Source organism: Natrix helvetica, assembly GCF_964273705.1.
Source record: "Natrix helvetica genome assembly, chromosome: 15".
NCBI classification, from domain to species: domain Eukaryota; kingdom Metazoa; phylum Chordata; class Lepidosauria; order Squamata; family Natricidae; genus Natrix; species Natrix helvetica.
In genome coordinates this window covers 9,407,139-9,430,520 of record NC_138565.1, presented here as the reverse complement: position 1 = coordinate 9,430,520, position 23,382 = coordinate 9,407,139, and the positions used below count along the sequence as shown (strand labels likewise).

General features: G+C 46.3%; 2 protein-coding genes across 2 annotated transcripts in view; both read right to left on the bottom strand.

Moving 5' to 3' along the window:
* Window positions 1-23,382, bottom strand: part of LOC309399555 (ficolin-2-like) — an 81,365-nt gene that overhangs the window by 37,944 nt on the left and 20,039 nt on the right. The window contains exon 7 of the mRNA XM_081967498.1: window positions 22,746-22,772. Within this exon, the coding sequence (XP_081823624.1) occupies window positions 22,746-22,772 (27 nt within the window). The remainder of the gene's footprint in view (window positions 1-22,745; window positions 22,773-23,382) is intronic.
* On the bottom strand, window positions 15,380-19,687 carry LOC309399562 (ficolin-2-like). The gene is made up of 5 exons (XM_081967504.1): window positions 18,839-19,687; window positions 16,772-16,899; window positions 16,336-16,465; window positions 15,998-16,132; window positions 15,380-15,850 (listed from the first exon to the last, which is right to left on the bottom strand). The coding sequence occupies exons 1-5, from the start codon at window positions 19,038-19,040 to the stop codon at window positions 15,600-15,602; spliced, it is 846 nt and encodes a 281-aa protein (XP_081823630.1). The 5' UTR covers window positions 19,041-19,687; the 3' UTR covers window positions 15,380-15,599.

The following is a 23,382-nucleotide window of genomic DNA, read 5'->3' as shown; positions in this document are numbered from 1 at the left end:
TTCCACTACTGGTTCTCTGAACTATTCAAAATTTCTGCTACTGGTTATCTGAACTATTCAAAATTTCTGCTACTGTTTCTCTGAACTATTCAAAATTTCTGCTACTGGTTCTCCGAACTATTCAAAATTTCTGCTACTGTTTCTCTGAACTATTCAAAATTTCTGCTACTGGTTCTCTGAACTATTCAAAATTTCCACTACTGGTTCTCTGAACTATTCAAAATTTCTGCTACTGGTTCTCTGAACTATTCAAAATTTCCACTACTGGTTCTCTGAACTATTCAAAATTTCTGCTACTGGTTCTCTGAACTATTCAAAATTTCCACTACTGGTTCTCTGAACTATTCAAAATTTCCACTACTGGTTCTCTGAACTATTCAAACTTTCTGCTACTGGTTATCTGAACTATTCAAAATTTCCACTACTGGTTCTCTGAACTATTCAAAATTTCCACTACTGGTTCTCTGAACTATTCAAAATTTCCACTACTGGTTCTCTGAACTATTCAAAATTTCCACTACTGGTTCTCTGAACTATTCAAAATTTCCACTACTGGTTCTCTGAACTATTCAAAATTTCCACTATGGTTCTCTGAACTATTCAAAATTTCCACTACTGGTTCTCTGAACTATTCAAAATTTCCACTACTGGTTCTCTGAACTATTCAAAATTTCTGCTACTGGTTCTCTGAACTATTCAAAATTTCCACTACTGGTTCTCCGAACTATTCAAAATTTCCACTACTGGTTCTCTGAACTATTCAAAATTTCTGCTACTGGTTCTCTGAACTATTCAAAATTTCCACTATGGTTCTCTGAACTATTCAAAATTTCCACTACTGGTTCTCTGAACTATTCAAAATTTCCACTACTGGTTCTCTGAACTATTCAAAATTTCCACTACTGGTTCTCTGAACTATTCAAAATTTCTGCTACTGGTTATCTGAACTATTCAAAATTTCTGCTACTGTTTCTCTGAACTATTCAAAATTTCTGCTACTGGTTCTCCGAACTATTCAAAATTTCTGCTACTGTTTCTCTGAACTATTCAAAATTTCTGCTACTGGTTCTCTGAACTATTCAAAATTTCCACTACTGGTTCTCTGAACTATTCAAAATTTCTGCTACTGGTTCTCTGAACTATTCAAAATTTCCACTACTGGTTCTCTGAACTATTCAAAATTTCTGCTACTGGTTCTCTGAACTATTCAAAATTTCCACTACTGGTTCTCTGAACTATTCAAAATTTCCACTACTGGTTCTCTGAACTATTCAAACTTTCTGCTACTGGTTATCTGAACTATTCAAAATTTCCACTACTGGTTCTCTGAACTATTCAAAATTTCCACTACTGGTTCTCTGAACTATTCAAAATTTCCACTACTGGTTCTCTGAACTATTCAAAATTTCCACTACTGGTTCTCTGAACTATTCAAAATTTCCACTACTGGTTCTCTGAACTATTCAAAATTTCCACTATGGTTCTCTGAACTATTCAAAATTTCCACTACTGGTTCTCTGAACTATTCAAAATTTCCACTACTGGTTCTCTGAACTATTCAAAATTTCTGCTACTGGTTCTCTGAACTATTCAAAATTTCCACTACTGGTTCTCCGAACTATTCAAAATTTCCACTACTGGTTCTCTGAACTATTCAAAATTTCTGCTACTGGTTCTCTGAACTATTCAAAATTTCCACTATGGTTCTCTGAACTATTCAAAATTTCCACTACTGGTTCTCTGAACTATTCAAAATTTCCACTACTGGTTCTCTGAACTATTCAAAATTTCCACTATGGTTCTCTGAACTATTCAAAATTTCCACTACTGGTTCTCTGAACTATTCAAAATTTCCACTACTGGTTCTCTGAACTATTCAAAATTTCTGCTACTGGTTCTCTGAACTATTCAAAATTTCCACTACTGGTTCTCTGAACTATTCAAAATTTCTGCTACTGGTTCTCTGAACTATTCAAAATTTCTGCTACTGGTTCTCTGAACTATTCAAAATTTCCACTACTGGTTCTCCGAACTATTCAAAATTTCTGCTACTGGTTCTCTGAACTATTCAAAATTTCTGCTACTGGTTCTCTGAACTATTCAAAATTTCTGCTACTGGTTCTCCGAACTATTCAAAATTTCTGCTACTGGTTCTCTGAACTATTCAAAATTTCTGCTACTGGTTCTCTGAACTATTCAAAATTTCTGCTACTGGTTCTCTGAACTATTCAAAATTTCTGCTACTGGTTCTCCGAACTATTCAAAATTTCTGCTACTGGTTCTCCGAACTATTCAAAATTTCTGCTACTGGTTCTCTGAACTATTCAAAATTTCCACTACTGGTTCTCTGAACTATTCAAAATTTCTGCTACTGGTTCTCTGAACTATTCAAAATTTCTGCTACTGGTTCTCTGAACTATTCAAAATTTCCACTACTGGTTCTCTGAACTATTCAAAATTTCTGCTACTGGTTCTCTGAACTATTCAAAATTTCTGCTACTGGTTCTCTGAACTATTCAAAATTTCCACTACTGGTTCTCCGAACTATTCAAAATTTCTGCTACTGGTTCTCTGAACTATTCAAAATTTCTGCTACTGGTTCTCTGAACTATTCAAAATTTCTGCTACTGGTTCTCCGAACTATTCAAAATTTCTGCTACTGGTTCTCTGAACTATTCAAAATTTCTGCTACTGGTTCTCTGAACTATTCAAAATTTCTGCTACTGGTTCTCTGAACTATTCAAAATTTCTGCTACTGGTTCTCCGAACTATTCAAAATTTCTGCTACTGGTTCTCCGAACTATTCAAAATTTCCACTACTGGTTCTCCGAACTATTCAAAATTTCTGCTACTGGTTCTCCGAACTATTCAAAATTTCCACTACTGGTTCTCTGAACTATTCAAAATTTCCACTACTGGTTCTCTGAACTATTCAAACTTTCTGCTACTGGTTCTCTGAACTATTCAAAATTTCCACTACTGGTTCTCTGAACTATTCAAAATTTCTGCTACTGGTTCTCCGAACTATTCAAAATTTCTGCTACTGGTTCTCTGAACTATTCAAAATTTCTGCTACTGGTTCTCTGAACTATTCAAAATTTCCACTACTGGTTCTCTGAACTATTCAAAATTTCTGCTACTGGTTCTCTGAACTATTCAAAATTTCTGCTACTGGTTCTCTGAACTATTCAAAATTTCCACTACTGGTTCTCTGAACTATTCAAAATTTCTGCTACTGGTTCTCTGAACTATTCAAAATTTCCACTACTGGTTCTCTGAACTATTCAAACTTTCTGCTACTGGTTCTCTGAACTATTCAAAATTTCTGCTACTGGTTCTCTGAACTATTCAAAATTTCCACTACTGGTTCTCTGAACTATTCAAACTTTCTGCTACTGGTTCTCTGAACTATTCAAAATTTCTGCTACTGGTTCTCTGAACTATTCAAAATTTCCACTACTGGTTCTCTGAACTATTCAAAATTTCCACTACTGGTTCTCTGAACTATTCAAACTTTCTGCTACTGGTTCTCTGAACTATTCAAAATTTCCACTACTGGTTCTCTGAACTATTCAAAATTTCTGCTACTGGTTCTCCGAACTATTCAAAATTTCTGCTACTGGTTCTCTGAACTATTCAAAATTTCCACTACTGGTTCTCTGAACTATTCAAAATTTCCACTACTGGTTCTCCGAACTATTCAAAATTTCTGCTACTGGTTCTCCGAACTATTCAAAATTTCCACTACTGGTTCTCCGAACTATTCAAAATTTCTGCTACTGGTTCTCCGAACTATTCAAAATTTCCACTACTGGTTCTCTGAACTATTCAAAATTTCCACTACTGGTTCTCCGAACTATTCAAAATTTCTGCTACTGGTTCTCTGAACTATTCAAAATTTCTGCTACTGGTTCTCTGAACTATTCAAAATTTCCACTACTGGTTCTCTGAACTATTCAAACTTTCTGCTACTGGTTCTCTGAACTATTCAAAATTTCCACTACTGGTTCTCTGAACTATTCAAAATTTCTGCTACTGGTTCTCTGAACTATTCAAAATTTCTGCTACTGGTTCTCCGAACTATTCAAAATTTCTGCTACTGGTTCTCTGAACTATTCAAAATTTCCACTACTGGTTCTCTGAACTATTCAAAATTTCCACTACTGGTTCTCCGAACTATTCAAAATTTCTGCTACTGGTTCTCTGAACTATTCAAAATTTCTGCTACTGGTTCTCCGAACTATTCAAAATTTCTGCTACTGGTTCTCTGAACTATTCAAAATTTCCACTACTGGTTCTCTGAACTATTCAAAATTTCTGCTACTGGTTCTCTGAACTATTCAAAATTTCTGCTACTGGTTCTCTGAACTATTCAAAATTTCCACTACTGGTTCTCCGAACTATTCAAAATTTCTGCTACTGGTTCTCTGAACTATTCAAAATTTCCACTACTGGTTCTCTGAACTATTCAAAATTTCCACTACTGGTTCTCCGAACTATTCAAAATTTCTGCTACTGGTTCTCTGAACTATTCAAAATTTCTGCTACTGGTTCTCTGAACTATTCAAAATTTCCACTACTGGTTCTCTGAACTATTCAAAATTTCTGCTACTGGTTCTCTGAACTATTCAAAATTTCTGCTACTGGTTCTCTGAACTATTCAAAATTTCCACTATGGTTCTCTGAACTATTCAAAATTTCTGCTACTGGTTCTCTGAACTATTCAAAATTTCCACTACTGGTTCTCTGAACTATTCAAAATTTCCACTATGGTTCTCTGAACTATTCAAAATTTCCACTACGGTTCTCTGAACTATTCATAATTTCTGCTACTGGTTCTCTGAACTATTCAAAATTTCTGCTACTGGTTCTCTGAACTATTCAAAATTTCCACTACTGGTTCTCTGAACTATTCAAAATTTCCACTATGGTTCTCTGAACTATTCAAAATTTCCACTACTGGTTCTCTGAACTATTCAAAATTTCCACTACTGGTTCTCTGAACTATTCAAAATTTCTGCTACTGGTTCTCTGAACTATTCAAAATTTCCACTACTGGTTCTCCGAACTATTCAAAATTTCTGCTACTGGTTCTCTGAACTATTCAAAATTTCTGCTACTGGTTCTCTGAACTATTCAAAATTTCTGCTACTGGTTCTCTGAACTATTCAAAATTTCCACTACTGGTTCTCTGAACTATTCAAAATTTCTGCTACTGGTTCTCTGAACTATTCAAAATTTCTGCTACTGGTTCTCCGAACTATTCAAAATTTCTGCTACTGGTTCTCTGAACTATTCAAAATTTCTGCTACTGGTTCTCTGAACTATTCAAAATTTCCACTACTGGTTCTCTGAACTATTCAAAATTTCTGCTACTGGTTCTCTGAACTATTCAAAATTTCCACTACTGGTTCTCTGAACTATTCAAAATTTCCACTACTGGTTCTCCGAACTATTCAAAATTTCTGCTACTGGTTCTCTGAACTATTCAAAATTTCCACTATGGTTCTCTGAACTATTCAAAATTTCCACTATGGTTCTCTGAACTATTCAAAATTTCCACTACTGGTTCTCTGAACTATTCAAAATTTCTGCTACTGGTTCTCTGAACTATTCAAAATTTCTGCTACTGGTTCTCTGAACTATTCAAACTTTCTGCTACTGGTTCTCCGAACTATTCAAACTTTCTGCTACTGGTTCTCTGAACTATTCAAAATTTCTGCTACTGGTTCTCTGAACTATTCAAAATTTCTGCTACTGGTTCTCCGAACTATTCAAAATTTCTGCTACTGTTTCTCTGAACTATTCAAAATTTCTGCTACTGGTTCTCTGAACTATTCAAAATTTCCACTATGGTTCTCTGAACTATTCAAAATTTCCACTATGGTTCTCTGAACTATTCAAAATTTCCACTATGGTTCTCTGAACTATTCAAAATTTCTGCTACTGGTTCTCTGAACTATTCAAAATTTCTGCTACTGGTTCTCCGAACTATTCAAACTTTCTGCTACTGGTTCTCTGAACTATTCAAAATTTCTGCTACTGTTTCTCCGAACTATTCAAACTTTCTGCTACTGGTTCTCCGAACTATTCAAAATTTCTGCTACTGTTTCTCCGAACTATTCAAAATTTCTGCTACTGGTTCTCCGAACTATTCAAAATTTCTGCTACTGGTTCTCTGAACTATTCAAAATTTCTGCTACTGGTTCTCCGAACTATTCAAACTTTCTGCTACTGGTTCTCCGAACTATTCAAACTTTCTGCTACTGGTTCTCCGAACTATTCAAACTTTCTGCTACTGGTTCTCTGAACTATTCAAAATTTCTGCTACTGGTTCTCCGAACTATTCAAACTTTCTGCTACTGGTTCTCTGAACTATTCAAACTTTCTGCTACTGGTTCTCCGAACTATTCAAACTTTCTGCTACTGGTTCTCTGAACTATTCAAAATTTCTGCTACTGGTTCTCTGAACTATTCAAAATTTCCACTATGGTTCTCTGAACTATTCATAATTTCCACTATGGTTCTCTGAACTATTCAAAATTTCCACTATGGTTCTCTGAACTATTCATAATTTCCACTATGGTTCTCTGAACTATTCAAAATTTCCACTATGGTTCTCTGAACTATTCATAATTTCCACTACTGGTTCTCTGAACTATTCAAAATTTCCACTACTGGTTCTCTGAACTATTCAAAATTTCCACTACTGGTTCTCTGAACTATTCAAAATTTCTGCTACTGTTTCTCTGAACTATTCAAAATTTCCACTATGGTTCTCTGAACTATTCAAAATTTCCACTACTGGTTCTCTGAACTATTCAAAATTTCTGCTACTGTTTCTCTGAACTATTCATAATTTCCACTATGGTTCTCTGAACTATTCATAATTTCCACTATGGTTCTCTGAACTATTCAAAATTTCCACTATGGTTCTCCGAACTATTCAAAATTTCTGCTACTGGTTCTCCGAACTATTCAAACTTTCTGCTACTGGTTCTCTGAACTATTCAAAATTTCTGCTACTGTTTCTCCGAACTATTCAAACTTTCTGCTACTGGTTCTCCGAACTATTCAAAATTTCTGCTACTGTTTCTCCGAACTATTCAAAATTTCTGCTACTGGTTCTCCGAACTATTCAAAATTTCTGCTACTGGTTCTCTGAACTATTCAAAATTTCTGCTACTGGTTCTCCGAACTATTCAAACTTTCTGCTACTGGTTCTCCGAACTATTCAAACTTTCTGCTACTGGTTCTCCGAACTATTCAAACTTTCTGCTACTGGTTCTCTGAACTATTCAAAATTTCTGCTACTGGTTCTCCGAACTATTCAAACTTTCTGCTACTGGTTCTCTGAACTATTCAAACTTTCTGCTACTGGTTCTCCGAACTATTCAAACTTTCTGCTACTGGTTCTCTGAACTATTCAAAATTTCTGCTACTGGTTCTCTGAACTATTCAAAATTTCCACTATGGTTCTCTGAACTATTCATAATTTCCACTATGGTTCTCTGAACTATTCAAAATTTCCACTATGGTTCTCTGAACTATTCATAATTTCCACTATGGTTCTCTGAACTATTCAAAATTTCCACTATGGTTCTCTGAACTATTCATAATTTCCACTACTGGTTCTCTGAACTATTCAAAATTTCCACTACTGGTTCTCTGAACTATTCAAAATTTCCACTACTGGTTCTCTGAACTATTCAAAATTTCTGCTACTGTTTCTCTGAACTATTCAAAATTTCCACTATGGTTCTCTGAACTATTCAAAATTTCCACTACTGGTTCTCTGAACTATTCAAAATTTCTGCTACTGTTTCTCTGAACTATTCATAATTTCCACTATGGTTCTCTGAACTATTCATAATTTCCACTATGGTTCTCTGAACTATTCAAAATTTCCACTATGGTTCTCCGAACTATTCAAAATTTCTGCTACTGGTTCTCCGAACTATTCAAAAGGTAGGGGGGAGTAGAAGCCGGCGAGATGCCCCTCAACGTGAGTGGCATCAAGTTGGTCATGTCCACCCAGTCACATGACCAACTTGCCACACCCACCCAGCCGGTCATTAGGCAGATCATATTAGTGGTCCATGGGATTAAAAATTGTCAATTTCGTAGTCCCTGGGGTCCGAAAGGTTGGTGATTCCTGCCTTATAACACAATGCCCTGGAAGGCAATTTCCATTGGTGTTCTCTGGAGTTTCGTCTTTTTTCACTCATGTTAGTACAGTTAGTGCTTGACTTACAACCACAAATTGAGCCCAACATTTCTGTTGCTAAGTGAGACATGTGTTAAGCAAGTTTTGCCCCGTTTTGCAACCTCTCTTGCCACAGTTGTTAAGTGAATCACTGCCATTATTAAGATGGTAAAGTGTTTTGTATGTGAACCTGGTTTCGCCTTTGACTTTGCTGGTCAGAAGGTCACAAAAAGTGATCACACAACACATGTCATGCTGGGACTGTCAATTAATATGGAGGGGATATTAATATAGATAATAATGGGTTGATAGGGATAAATATGGAGGGGATATTAAAAAAAAGGAAGGGGTGTCTGCTTTTATATTGACAACTGATAGTGTAGAAATGTTGCTACACTAAACGATGTTTGTGTTGTGGACGTAGAGATGCTATTCATTCATTGCAAACCTTTTTATGCCCCGTAAGACTTCTCCTCATTTACCGTATTTTTCGGAGTATAAGATGCACCAGAGTATAAGACGCACCCGGGTATTGAAGATGCAATTTTTTTAAAAAAGTAGGTAGGTAGATAGAGGGACAGAGAGGGAGAAAATGAGAGAGAAATAGAGTAGGTAGGTAGGGAGAGAGAGAGAGTAGTTAGGTAGGTGTTGTGGCCCAGCAGGAGCCGTTGGAGTTGCCACCAGACTCGACAGTGAGGGTCCCTCTGAGTCGGCTCAGGAGGATGTGGAGGACCCTGGACAGGGTTCCGACTCTGAGCAGGGCGCAGAGAGGCTGGTTGGCCACCAGGAGGCGCCTGAGGCATGGAGCAGTGGTGAAAGCCAAAGGAAGGGGGCTCCTGATGTCATGCCTTGGAGCAGTGGGGAGGAGTCACAGGACAGTGAGTCAGACATCAGCAGTGAGCTATTAGATGCTCGTTACCACCGTGCTACCCGGCGTAAGGAGCAATTGAGCAATTACAGGAGGTAATTGCTCTCAGCTGCTGATATTAGACTCCTCTCCAGACTATAAAGAGACTGCTTGTGGACACACCCTTTGCAGGAATCAACTGATCATTGGAGTTGGAGAAACTCAGATCTGTGTCGTACTTTGGCAGGCTGGATTGCTGCCAAAGGGTTTACCTGGATTGCTACCAATCTGTTCCCTGGACCTTGGCAGGCAGGAGTGCTGCTAAGGTGGTTATCTGGAGCTTGGTAGCTGGATTGCTGCCAAGGGGTGTCGCTGTAGCTGGATTGCTGCCCAGAGTGCTATCTTGACCTTGGCAGGCTGGATTGCTGCCAAGGTTGAACCTGTATGTCAATAAACATCTGGAAGAGACTTTCTGTCGGAGTGACTTGGTATACCAGAGCGGGGGGGTGTGTCAGAACAGGTAGGTAGGTAGATAAGGGGGGAAAGAGAGAGAGAGAAAGAGAAAGAGAGAAATAGAGGAGGGAGGGAGGGAGAGAAGTGTAGATAGATAGGTAGAGGGATAGAGAGAGAGAAATAGAGAGAGAGAGAGAGAAATACAATAGGTAGGTAGGGAGAGAGAGAGTAATTAGGTAGGTAGGTAGGTAGATAAAAGGAGAGAGAGGGAGAGAGAGAGAGAGAGAGAGAAATAGAGAGAAATAGAGAGAAATAGAGAGATATAAATACGGTAGGTAGGTAGGGAGAGAGAGAGAGGTAGGTAGGTATATAGGTAGATAAAGGGATATATATATATATATATATATATAGAGAGAGAGAGAGAGAGAGATGAATACAGTAGGTAGGGAGAAAGAGAGAGAGAGTAGGTAGCTAGGTAGATGTTTCCAGGTGTATTTATCCATGTGCTGGAGAAGGAAATTGCTGACAACCTGTAGCACCTAAAACTCATCAACCACTTTAACTGAACAGCTTTCCGAAAGGAAAAAAAAAAGGTTTTGCACTCTGCAAACCTCCCCAAAACGTCCCATTTTTTGTGAAAACGGGCCCAATTGTTTTTCAAATAAAAGGCATGAATAGCCTTTGGGGGACTTGCAGAGTGCTCCTGGGGGGGGGGGTAAAAAAGAGCAAAAAAACAGCCCGGTTTCCGCAAAAATGGGTCATTTTTTTGTCCAAAAAATGCATGCATAGCCTTATGGAGGCTTATAGAGTGCTGCTGGGGGGGGGGGGGGGACAACGGCCCGTTTTTTTGTTCATTTCTGCCCTCCCCAGCCCCCAGGAGCTCTCTGAAAGCCTCCATAAGGGTATGCACGGCCATTTTGGTGAAGGGGGCAGGGCTTCGGGAGGCAAAAAATGCTGTATTCGGTGTATAAGAAGCGCCCAGATTTTCAGCCCCTTTTTAGAGGAAAAAAGGTGCGTCTTGTACTCCGAAAAATACGGTATATCAGTTGGGGTGAACGTAACACCCCAAGTTTGCATAAACAATGCATTGCAAATCTAGCTGGCCAAATTCTATGGACTGGGCAGACTGCATCCTCATTGTCTTAGGGCAGGGGTGTCCAAACTTGGCAACTTTAAGACTTGTGGACTTCAACTCCCAGAATTCCCCAGCCAGCAGAGCTGGCTGGGGAATTCTGGAAGTTGAAGTCCACAAGTCTTAAAGTTGCCAAGTTTGGACACCCCTGTCTTAGGGGATTTTAACCATGCTAACCTAAGCCAGGAGCTGCCAAGATACTCTCAGCAAGTCCGCTGTCTCACTAGAGCAGTCATGACTAACCAGTTTGTTGTTGGGTGCAAAAAATGTGAGGGCGCATGTGCAACAAAGTGCACCTCATGTGCACACAATCTCCCCCCCCATGCTCCACACACAGACCCCCATGCCGCACTACCCGCCTCCAAACTGAGCTTGGTATTTCCTCCAGGAGGGTGAGGGAGTCCATTTTCACCCTCTCTAGGCTTCTGGAAAGTGTCCAGAGTCTGGGGAGGCAAAAAATAGACCCGACTGGCCAACCCGAAGTTCGTAACTGTTCTTTGCCCTCCCCAGGCTCCGGATGCTTCCCTGAAGCCTAGAGAGGGCGAAAACGGCGTCCCCTGGCCCTCAGGAAGGCTGAAAATCAGCCGGCCAGAGTGCACATGCATGCTGCAGCTGACAGATCGCATGCAGGTAGATATGGCTCCATGTGCCACCTGTGGCACGTGTGCCATAAGTTCACCATCATAGCACTAGAGGCAAGAATATTGTAGACTACTGACACTCAAGTCTAAAAGATGCCTATTGCTACCAAGAGCACCGGTGGGGCACTGTGGCCATTGCGTGGTTCACGTTGTAGCTGTTTATAGAGAGGCTGAAAACCATAAACTGTGCTGAAAACTGAAGTTGGCAGATGATACAACAGCCATTGGTGTCATCTGAGTCAGTGATGAGACTTCACACCAGCAGGAGGTTGAACAACTGGCCCTGTGGTGCATCCCGAACAATCTTGGAGCTGGACAGGCTTAAAACTGTAGAGATGAAAGTGGATTTTAGGAGGAGAGCTCCTATTCTAACATCTCTTACAATATTAGACAACACAGCATCAATAACAGAGACCTTCAAGTTTCTGGTTTCTGTAATGTCCCTGGACTTCAAATGGACACCTAACATCAAAAACGTCATCAAAACAACAACAGCAGCAGAGAATGTTCTTCCTGCATCAACTCAGAAAGCTCAAACTGCCCGAAGAGCTGCTGATCCAGTTCGACAGAGAAATTATCGAGTCTGTTGTTTGCACCTCTATAAGTGTAACTCTATAGCTGGTTTGGCACAGCAACTAAACAGGACAGACACAAACTTCAACGGATAGTTACGACTGCAGAAAAAACAGTTGCTACCAACCTGCCTTCCCTAGGGGGACCTGTCTACCGCATGAGTCAAAAAGAGGGCTGTAAAAATCTCTACAGACCCCTCACATCCTGGATAGAAACGTCTTCGCTCAGGACAGTGCAATGAGGCATTGCATGCCAAAACAACTAGACACAAGGACATCCTCCCCCCCATGACATCACTCTACTGAATAACTAATTCCCACAGCACCATTTTACGCCTACGGATGTCAGTCCTGCAGCCATCTTTTCTGTTGGATCTTTGGCCCGCCACACTGTCTATTATCCTACTATGCATTTTCTATTGTGGGAAAACGGGAGGGGGGATTGTACGAAGTTATATACTATGTAGCCATAACAAAATTATTTCTAGAAAGCCAAGGTCATCCTTTGTCTCTGTACTTCTGCACCTGACCGGAACTGGAGGGGTGGAACTGCCAGCGTGATAGTGGGAGATTGGACTATGGGATGGACTTGTGGGTTTGGGGGGCAAGATCTTGTACTTTCAACTCGGTGGGGAAAACCAGGAAGCTTTCAGATTCAGGTTTTCCCAGAAGTGCCAACATGGCTCTCTTCATAAATGGGAACTTTGAGCAATTCTTTGCCTCGGACTCTGATTTACTTTCGGATGCTATTTGGAACCCTGACAACAGACATTGACCCTTGTTGTGGGCCTGTATTACTATTATCCTTCTTATCTTTTCTACTTACCTTCTCCTATTGATATCTTATGATTATATTACTTTGCTGTTTGTTATGCACCAGAGACAAATTCCTTGTGTGTCCAATTATGCTTGGCCAATAGTGTTGTGTTGTGTTGTGTTCTGTCAATTGCCGAGCATCTGAATTTTGATTCCATGACCTTGGGGATACTGCAATGGTCATCATTCTGGAAAACCATCATAACTCATCTTTTTCCGTGCTGTTGCAACTTCAGATGGTCCCTAAATGAACTTTTGTAAGTCAAGGACTACCTGTACATGTGCATGACTGGAACAAAACTCTTTCTCCAAGAGTTTCCACCTGCCCAGAAGAAGTGAAAGGGTTTCCTTCCCTTTCACATGTTCAGCCCCAGAAACACAACAGGGTCCTCGAATCTCTTCTTCAAAGCCTCAAACATCTTGGTTTCCCTCCCTAGAGGCAAGCAGGGAGGTTGGGGGAGAGGGGTGACAGGAGACCTTTGGGATGGGTGGATGCCACGACTCAGGGTTTTGTTCCCCAGCTAACTCTCTGGTTGAACTGTTGGGGACAGATGGAGAGAACTGAAGGAGGGGAATGAAGAGGTAGAGGAGGGAAAGGCTTCCCTTGGGGCAGAGAAGCTTGTGAGGGAGAAGATGGAGCCAGCAATGATTCTATCCCCAGGCATCTCTCTTCTGCACTGCAGGACTACATCGAGACTTTCTTCGTGGGTCTGTAGGGCCTGATGGTGCTTGCACTGGGTATCATAGTTTTTGGACTCACCCTTTTTTGCCCAAAAAAGAGGGTGAAAATCTGGGTGCATCTTATACACTGAACACAGCCTTTTTGGCCTCCAGAAACCCCGCACCTTCACCAAAACGGAGGGGCAGAGGGTTTGGGAGGCCTGCAAAGGAGAGAAAAACAACCTGTTTTTAGCTCATTATTGGGGGGAGCAGTTCTCTCCATCTGTCCCTATCCTGAAAATAAGCACTAGCATGTTTCTATGTGTGCATTTAATATAAGTCCTACCCCCCCCCCCAAAAAAATAAGCCCTACTTAAGAGCCTGTGCAGCTGGCCTCCCATCCATTCCATTTAGTTGCTTGTGGGGTCACATGCACCCTGCACCAGCTTACCTCAGAGCCCTTGCCACCAGGCCCTCCGTGCCCTGGCACCTGCCTCATAGCGGCAGCACCAATAGCCATGTGCAGCTGGAGCCCATGTGGCTGCAGGCCCACTTCTGCTTGCTCGTGGCCGCAATGGAACAGAAGGCTGAGTGGCATGTTGGTGCAAGGCAAGGCAAGTGTCAGGGCGTGGGTGGCCTGGCTGCAGGGGCCCTGAGGTAAGTCAGCGTGGGGCCCATGGGGCAGGTCCAACTCCCACCTCACCTCCTGGCCATGGCAGTGGTGCATCACTCTCTCCTGCTCCATTGTGGACAAGAGCAAGCAGAAGTGGCCCAGGGGCCATGCAGGATCCTGCTGGACGGAGTTGCCAGAGCTGCTGCCATGAGTTGAGGCAGGTGTTGCGGCATGGCTGGCCCAGGCTGCAAGGGCCCTCAGGTAAGCCTGTGCGGGGCCTATGGGGCAGCTCCACCCTCCCCTGCTTCACAGCGGTGGTACTGGCACATGGTACTGCTCATTACACATTCCAGAGACTTCTCTTTCCTTTTGATCTTTGTCCGTCTGCCAGGAAACTGGGAGACAGAATTGCTTCTGCCAAAATGTAACAATTAGATAGATTTGTTTTATTTCTTTATTTCTTATTTTTGTATTAAAGCTTGTTTTTAATTAGAATATGTTTTCCGGGATTTTATTTCTTTCTTCGCACCTTAAAGATAATGCTGTTTGGAAAAGCCACGGTCTAAGACCTCATCTAGTTCAGGGTGAAATATTTTCCTCTGACAGGCACAGCCTTCTGCCCACTGCAAGCAAGCAGAAGAAGTGGGGCTCCTGTACATTGGTGAGAGGAATAAGCCCTGGTACTTATTTTGGAGGCCAAAAGAAAATAAGACCCAGGCTTATTCTCGGGGAAACCCAGTAATTGCATTTATTTGCCACCCATCCCATATGGAAGTAACTCTGGGCACCTTGGCATTAACATCCCAACAGAGAAAGATTTCTAAAAGAATAAAAATGGATGTCATGAGCAAAATCAGGGGTGAAATCCAGCAGGTTCTGACAGGTTCTGGAGAACCGGTAGCAGAAATTTTGAGTAGTTTGGAGAACCGGCAAATGCCACCTCTGGCTGGCTCCAGAGTGGGGAGGGAATGGGGATTTTGCAGCATCCCTCCTCTGCCACGCCCACCAAGCCACGCCCACAGAACTGGGAGTAAAAAAAAGTGAATTTCACCACTGAGCAAAATGCAATTGTGGTTGAAAATTGGGGAGGGAGGCAGGGAACAGCATGCATGGGAGGGGCGATGGGATTGCCGCTTAATTCACCAAGGACCTCCAGGGAGATGCTCTCCTTTGGTGCCCCATGCCATCTGACAGAGGTAGGTCTTCAGCAGGGGGTTCCAAAGGGCAGGAGCCAGGACAGAGGAGACCCACCAATGGGACCCCACCAGCCAGAATTCCTTGTCCTTGTTACCCTCAGCAGGTGAGTGCTTGGATCAACCACCTGGGCTATGCCAATCCTTCCTGGAGGGGGTGCTCAGAGCCCTTCCTTTGCCAAAAGATGGCGGATTTTGTCCCCTTGGAATAAAAGAGACTTGGAGACCGTCAGCTTAGTTGCAAGGTCACGTTTTTATTTATTTATTTAACATTCATTGGCTGCCCAACTCCATTATAGCTGAAGGGGGGAGAAATGGGAAAGCCCCCTCTCCTCCAACTCTGCAAGATCATTTAATCATGTAGACTTAGCAAAATATCAAGCTACCAAATCAAAAGCAGAAGGGATGGACTAGATGCCCTTTGGAACCCCTCAGAAAGAAAGGACCCATCAGCTGAAGGAGCCGCCTAAGCCACAGGCCGGATTTTCATTTCGGTGCGCTTGTAGGAGTAGTGGTAACCTTTCCCTGTATACCAGTTGATGCCAATGGCAAAGGTCTTGTGTTTCCCCAGCAAGTATTTCCCGTTGAGGTTGGAGTAGTGACAGGTCTTGTACCACCAGGCACCTTTGTATATCTCAGCACAATTGCTCTTTTTGGGGTCCTGCTGCTTCTCTCGGGTGGAGAAGGGCATGTTGTTGTGGTAGGAGAGGGAGTCACCTGGGAGGAAGAGAGGGGGGATGGGGGACTGGAAGGCCAGCACAGAGCATCTCCAGGGAGGCCTTCATTGGCCTGACTGGCACTGCCCAATTCCAAGAGGCTCATGGAGAAGGATGCTGATCCCCCTGGACTTTATCAGGGACTCACCTGCAGAGCCCCCCGTGAAGGCGCCCAGAGTTAGCCGATACCAGTCGGATTCTGCCGCCACCTGGAAGGATGCATATTGGGCGAAGGACTGCTTGTTGTCAAAATCAGTCAGGTCGACACGCAATTCATTCTTTCCTAGGAGGAAGAAAACAGCCGTTTGGTTCAGTTAGCACACTGCCCACTCACCAAAACTCATAGCTCTGCAGGTATGTTTCTCTGCTGCCTCCTCCATCCCCAGAGGAGGCTGTGGGTTCCCTTGAGGCTCTTCCCAATGAGGGCCCTGCACCCCTCTCCCCTGGCAGCAGGAGGGTTCAGGTCTGCAAGGGAAAGCCCCTCACCCAGTGAGGTCAAGCAGTGAAGGTTGTCATTCCCCAGCCAGAATTCGGTCTGCTGGTTTCCAAATCCTTTCTTGTAGGCAGCCCAGTCCTGGAAAAAGTCCACCGAGCCATCCGACCGCTTTTGGAAGACCTGTGGGGGAGAATCGGGACCCTTAACCTTCCAGCTCAGCAGGCCCCCAAATCTTCCTCCTTCCCAAATTTTAGTGGTTCCCAGAACTGGCCTCCCGGGACTCCTCCAAACCCCCCATCCTGGCCTCAGGAAAGATTTAGTTTCAGGTTCATCCCATTCCTGGCAAGCAGCAAAGCTACAATCCTGGGTGTGTCTGCCGTGGGGCACAACTCCTTCCCTAGGGAAGGCTCCCTCCAAGGCACAGCAGTCAGAAACATTGTATGCCTTGCCCGCACATGGAAAAGAGCCACCCTCCGCCGCACTCACAATCCATCCGCCTCCATCTGTGTCCATGTCGCACAGCACCTTCAGGGGCTGGCAGCCCTGGGGGTAGATAGTGTACCAGCCGGTCAGGATCGTCCCTCTTTTCAAGAGCTCTTTACAGTTTTGGGCACCTGGGCAGAAGGACACAAAGGCATAAGGAGTGGCACTCTTTTCACTGAGGTCTTTGGCAAAATGCCCTCCATCTCTCTCAGTCCTGAGGGACCAGCTCAGTGGCTTCAGCCGGTTGGCAGCAGGCATCCGGCCGGTTGAACGGACCAAGTGGTTGCAGTGCGGGGTTGCAAGTTGGGGATGGGGGCTTCCCCTTAATATTGGGTGGGTGCCCAGGATCGCTCACCCCTCCAGAAATGGTTATGGAGGAGTAATTTTTCTTTTAAGGATGAAACCCAGAGGTGGGTTGCTTCCGGTTCGGACCGGTTCAGGAGAATCGGTAATGGTAATTGGGTGTGGGTCACTGAACCAGTAGTGATGGCTGGCTGGCCACATCCCTGAACCGGCTCACTCCAACGCTTGCCCTGCCTCGCCTTCGCCACGTGCATCCACACCACTGCCTCCTCCTGCCTACACACAGAGAAGCAGCATTCGTGCTAGCCTTGTTCCCCCCTCCCCACCAGGCAGTGTCTCCTGAAGCCGCTGCCATTGCAGCCCGGCAAGCTTCGCATGCTGGAGAGAGTGGCAGCAGGAGGACAAGGCAGTGGCAGGAGAGGGCAGCGGGTTCAACTGCAGCCCAGAGTAGCCGAGGAACTGCCTGGAGCCTCCCGCATCCTATACCCCACCTCCCCACCGGCTGCAGCCTGGGCCCCGCCTGGTCAGCTGGGCAGCCAGCCAGGAAAGTGGCGAGCGAGCAGGCGAGCAGCCGGGACTGGCCTGGCCTCTGTTCGACAGGGCCAGGGGCAGCCAGTGGTAAGGGAAACAAGCCCCGGGCCGGCATCACTTCCTCCTTCCTCCAAGAGCCGCAGCAGTGGGGAAAGTGCTGTGAAATGGGAGGCGCCCTGCCGGCACAAGCTCTGTGTGGAAGGTGAAGGCACAGCAGTGGGGGAGGCTGGCCGTCCCCCAAGCTGGCTCTTGGAGGAAGGAGGCAGGGATGCCGGCCCGGGGCTTGCACCACTTACTGCTCACCGCCGCCCGCCCGCTCACCACTTTCCCAGGAAAGGCCTTGGGAGGCTTCACTGACCAGTCCCAGAGCTGCATCGAGGCTTCCCCACTGGGAAACCCCACCCACTGCTTCCCACTAGAGGCTTTGGCAAGGAGCTCGCCCACAGGCAGCCTTTTCGGGAGCATCGTGGCTCAGCCTCGCCTCACCTCACCTCGCCTGGCTCCCTTCTGAAGTTAGGAAGTGGCAATTCACCCCCGAGATGCCGCAGAAAACCAGGCTGGGGCGCTTTGTGTGGGCTTGGTGGCCAGAAGACCCTCGGGACCCATACCTTCAAGCAGGGGTCCCTTCAAGCAGGGTCCGAACTGGCCACAGGGCGGGTGGGGCTCCGACCACCTCCTACCCCGGGGAGCTGCCACATCCCTTTGCAGGCACCCAGGGTGGACTCAACCCCCACCTCCCCACTGCCTCCAGCCCCGCACAACCTCCCCACCACCCCACCTATCTGGGAACTCTCTTGGCTCTGCTGGGCAGCCACTCCTTCGCGCCCTGTTGTGGGCTGCAGTTGGCCTTCAGTGGCCCTACTTTCTCCTGACATCCCTTCCTGGCCGGGAGACCCTCTGGGGCAGCCCCGTCGCTCTGGCTGAGCCTGGGTGGGCACTGGGTCGGTCAGCAGCCTGCACACCGCCACTATGTAACTGCTTTGTCCAGGGCAGGGGGAGGTGAGAAGGAGAGGGGGCACCTGATGGACGGAGACTCAGCTATGCCTGCTGTGCCCCAGGCTGCCTCTCGGGGGTCCCTTTCAGCCTAACTTCATGCCCCACTGAGCTTGTTGGGGGACTGAGCTGCACAATTCAGCCAGGGGCCCCTTTTGCTTCAGAGAATAGAAAAGCTGCCTGAGGCCCTGATCCAAGGCAGCCCCTCCCACTGGTCCCCTTGGGGGGGTCAGCAGTCCTTACCAATTGCTCCTGAGTCGTCTTTCTCTCCTGGAACACAAAGAGAAAAAGTAGGGTAGAATTCCTTTTTTTTAGGAGGGTGACTTGGGCTCAACCGGGGGTACCCAGCAGCTGAACCCCTTGTGGGCAGAAGCTCATAGGTTACATCCTCTGCTGGGGGAGAATGGGTACCAAGCTCTCTCCCCAGGACTCTGTGGGGCTTCATAAGCCATTTTCAGGCAGTTCCCTTCCTTACACCAGAGCAGGCATCTTAACCCAAGGAAATGCCCCCTTTGGGAGGGGGAGTTTCTACAGGCCGAGTGCCCGGAAGACACAGTTTCCTTCCCTCTCCTGCCAGTCCTTTCAATCTTCACTCATGGCACTTTCCTTCTGCCTTGCGACAAGATGGGCTATTTCTTTCGGAAGGGGTCAAGTTCAAAAGCCAACTTCCCCCTCTGCCCACAGACCCCCCTTTGGCCCCTGGAACGCCAGGGGGCCCCGTGGCCCTTGTGGTCCTGGATTGCCAGGGGGGGCGCACAACGACTACTGTATCGTTGCCATCTAGGCCCAGCTCCTTAAATTCTGCAAAGGAAAGAAAAACATTTGGAGCAAAAATAAAATGCTTTTTTTTTTAGCTAAGCTACATTTCTCATGCTCCATAGAGCCAACTTCTTACTTACTTGGACAGGAGGACTCCTGTGCCCCTCGATGGATTGTGATCATCAGGCAGAACAGGAGGAGGGGACCCACTTGCTCTCCAGCTCTCCTCATGGTGCCCGCTGGACTCCGACTGCAGCCTGCCCTGGATCTTCCGCTTTTATTTGGGCAGTCTGCTTTTGTCCCTTTCACTTTTAAATGCGGACTTTGGCGAAAGAGTCAAATACCACCAGCTGCTTCCTTATTGATCAAAGCACACCTCTGTTAATTAAACAGCACATGGATAACTCTTCATTGTCGAGGGAGGATTACTGCATTTGCTTTCCAGGAAAGCCACTGTCAATCATGCCAACTTGGTCAGTTAAAAAAACAAGCCCCTCGAATCAATTGTTAATGAAAGTAGACTTTACTATTTATTTCTTAGATTTTTAGACCGCCCCCTCTCCCAGAAAGGGACTCGGGGCGGTGTACAGTCAATACAAATAAAATCAGTCATAATAATAAAATACATTTAAGATACATTTGGAGGGGGAGATAGGCTGTACTAAGAAATAAATATATTCTAATCCTAAAAACATCCCAATTAAAACCCCAAACCCAATTAAAATAAAATAAATCCCCGGGAGGTAAAACTAAGAAAGTGCCAGGCCAGCTGATTGAAATAGGTGAGTCTTTAACTTTTGCCGGAAGGAACGGAGGTCGGTGGTAGTTCGAATGTCTGGGGGGAGGTCATTCCAGAGGGTTGGGCCCATCACAGAGAAGGATCTACTCCTAGGTGTCGCCCGCTGGCATTGCCTAGCAGACGGCACCAGGAGGAGCCCCTCCCTGTGTGAGCGGATAGGTCGCAGGGATGTGTGTGGTAGGATGCGATCCTGCAGATAACTAGGTCCTATGCCATGGAGCACTTTAAAGATGGTGATCAATACCTTGAAACGCACCCGAAAGGCCACAGGTAGCCAGTGCAGCTCGCGCAGGAGAGGTGTTACGTGGGAGTAACGTGTACTTCCCATAATAACCCGCGCGGCTGCGTTCTGAACTAGCTGCAGTCTCCGGATGCGTCCCAAGGGAAGCCCCATGTAGAGGGCATTGCAGTAGTCCAGGCGAGACGTCACCAGCGCATGAGTGACCGTGCGCAGGGCACTCCGGTCCAGTAGGGGGCGCAATTGGCGCACCAGGCGGACCTGGTGGAACGCCCCCCTTGCCACGGCTGCCACATGGTCCTCCATTGACAGCCGGGCATCGAGGAGGACGCCCAAATTGCGCGCCCGCTCCATGGGGGACAGTTGTTCGCCCCCTATGGCCAGCGATGGAGTCAGCTGGCTGAACCGAGGTGCCGATACCCACAGCCACTCGGTCTTGGAGGGGTTGAGTTTGAGTCTGTTGTCCCCCATCCAGACCCCGACGGCTTCCAAACACCGGGACATCACTTCGACAGCCTCGTTGGGGTGGTTTGGGGTTGAAATGTACAGCTGAGTATCATCAGCGTACAGGTGGTACTCAACCCCAAAACCATGGATGATCTCACCCAGCGGCTTCACATATGCGTTGAACAGGAGAGGCGAGAGGACCGACCCCTGTGGCACCCCACAAGTGAGTGGCCTCAGGGACGACCTCTGCCCCCTGTCAACACACATTGCTTCCGGTCGGAGAGGTAGGAGCCGAACCACCGCAAAACGGTGCCTCCGACTCCCATCCCCTCCAACCGGCGCAATAGGATACCATGGTCGATGGTATCAAAAGCCGCCGAGAGGTCTAATAGGACCAGGATAGAGGAACAACCCCTATCTCTGGCCCTCCAGAGATCATCAACCAACGCGACCAAGGCTGTCTCTGTGCTGTGCCCAGGTCGGAAGCCGGACTGGCGTGGGTCTAGATAGTCGGATTCGTCTAGGTGTCGTGGAAATTGCTGCGCCACCACATTCTCAACAACCTTCGCCAAGAAGGGGAGGTTGGAGACTGGACGATAATTAGCTAGCTCCATTGGGTCGAGCGAAGGTCTCTTGAGCAAGGGTCTCACCACCGCCTCTTTCAAGGTGGTTGGTAAGTATCCCTCACCCAATGAGGCGTTCACCAGGCCCAGGAGCCAGCCTCGTGTCACCTCCCAGGCTGCCACTACCAGCCAGGAAGGGCACGGGTCCGTTAAACATGTGGTGGGTCGCAGCCGTCCACGCAACCTGTCCAAATCCTCGGGGGCAACAGAGTCAAACTCCTCCCAGAATGGTCTCTCAAGACTCGCTGTTGGCAGCTCGTCTGGTCCACTAAAGCCAAGTGGTTAGAGGAGAAGCAAACCCGGATCTGGGATTGTCATACGCAAAGCTGATGATTACCTTTTCCCATGCTCCCACCTTCTGCCCTGGTTATCTTTAATGTCCAATTTGATTCTAAAAAATTGCTTGGGTAAAGGTCCCTGGCTTTGGAGGAGGGATGGCTCTGCATTCCAGTGATATCTTGGAACTGTTGGCAATTGCACAATGCATAGTTTTGATTTACCTCATGCTAGTCCAATGGTCAAAATTATGCCAATGTCAGGTCCCCATAGATCCCTATCAGGATGCTGCCATTCAGGTGGGAGGAGTAGCTTGGTAACATCTTATGGCTTGTTCTTAGCTTTGGTCTTTCCTTTTACTTTGTTGTTCCTTCCTGGGAATGGGAGAGGGGTGGATCCAGGTGGATCTGTCCGTTTTGTCTCAGAGAGCTCATGAAGCCTCCAGAGGGCCTCCCGGGGGGCGGGGGAGGCTGTTTTTGCCCTCCCCAGGCTCCCATAAAGCCTCTGGAGCCTGGGGAGGGCGAAAAATGGCTTTAAATAGGGTGAATTCAGCTGGCCAACACATGCGTGCCCGCTGGCCAGCTGACAGGGCAGCACCTCACGTGCCCTGACAAATGGCTCCGCGTGCCACCTGTGGCACGCGTGCCATAGGTTCGCCATCACTGGCCTAAGAAATCATAGTCTCATCTGGATCCAGGTTTAGTTGTCAAATGTTGCTGGTGAAGTCCTGTGAATTGTTGGTGTGATGGGGTGTGTGGCTGAGCAGAGGTTAATAACGGGGTTAGAGGTTAGACAATGTTGTAGGAGACACAGTTGGCGATGCTTGCAATTGGTTTGAGTGAAGTTCTCTCTTTATGGATTTCGGGGAGTTTGTTGGGGGGGGGCTGAGCTGCATAATTCAGCCAGGGTTCCCTTTTGCTACAGAGAATAGAGAGGTTGCCTGAGGCCACAATCTGAGGCAGCTCCTCCCTCTGTTCCCCTTGGTGGGGTGGGGGGTGCAGTCCTTACCAATTGCTCCTGGGTCGCCTTTCTTGTCTGAAACAGAAAGAGAAAAAGTAGGGTAGAATTGGACTGCTAAATTGGCCACATCCCCCCAGTCACATGACCATCTAGCCATGCCCACCCTGCTGGTCCACCCCAGTGAGGCTGTCGAAGTGATGTCCCGGTGTTTGGAAGCCGTCGGGGTCTGGATGGGGGACAACAGACTCAAACTCAACCCCTCCAAGACTGAGTGGCTGTGGCTACCGGCACCTCGGTTCAGTCAGCTGATTCCAGCGCTGGCCATAGGGGGCGAACAGCTGCCCCCTGTGGAACGGGCGCGCAATTTGGGCGTCCTCCTAGATGCCCGGCTGTCAATAGATGACCATGTGGCAGCCGTGGCAAGGGGGGCGTTCCACCAGGTTCGCCTGGTGCGCCAATTGCGCCCCCTCCTGGACCGAGAGGCCCTACGCACGGTCACTCATGCACTGGTGACGTCTCGCCTGGACTACTGTAATGCTCTCTACATGGGGCTTCCCTTGGGACGCGCCCGAAGACTGCAGCTAGTCCAGAACGCAGCCGCGCGGGCAGTCATGGGGAGTACCAGGTACTCCCATGTAACACCGTTCCTGCGCGAGCTGCACTGGCTGCCTGTGGTCTTTCGGGT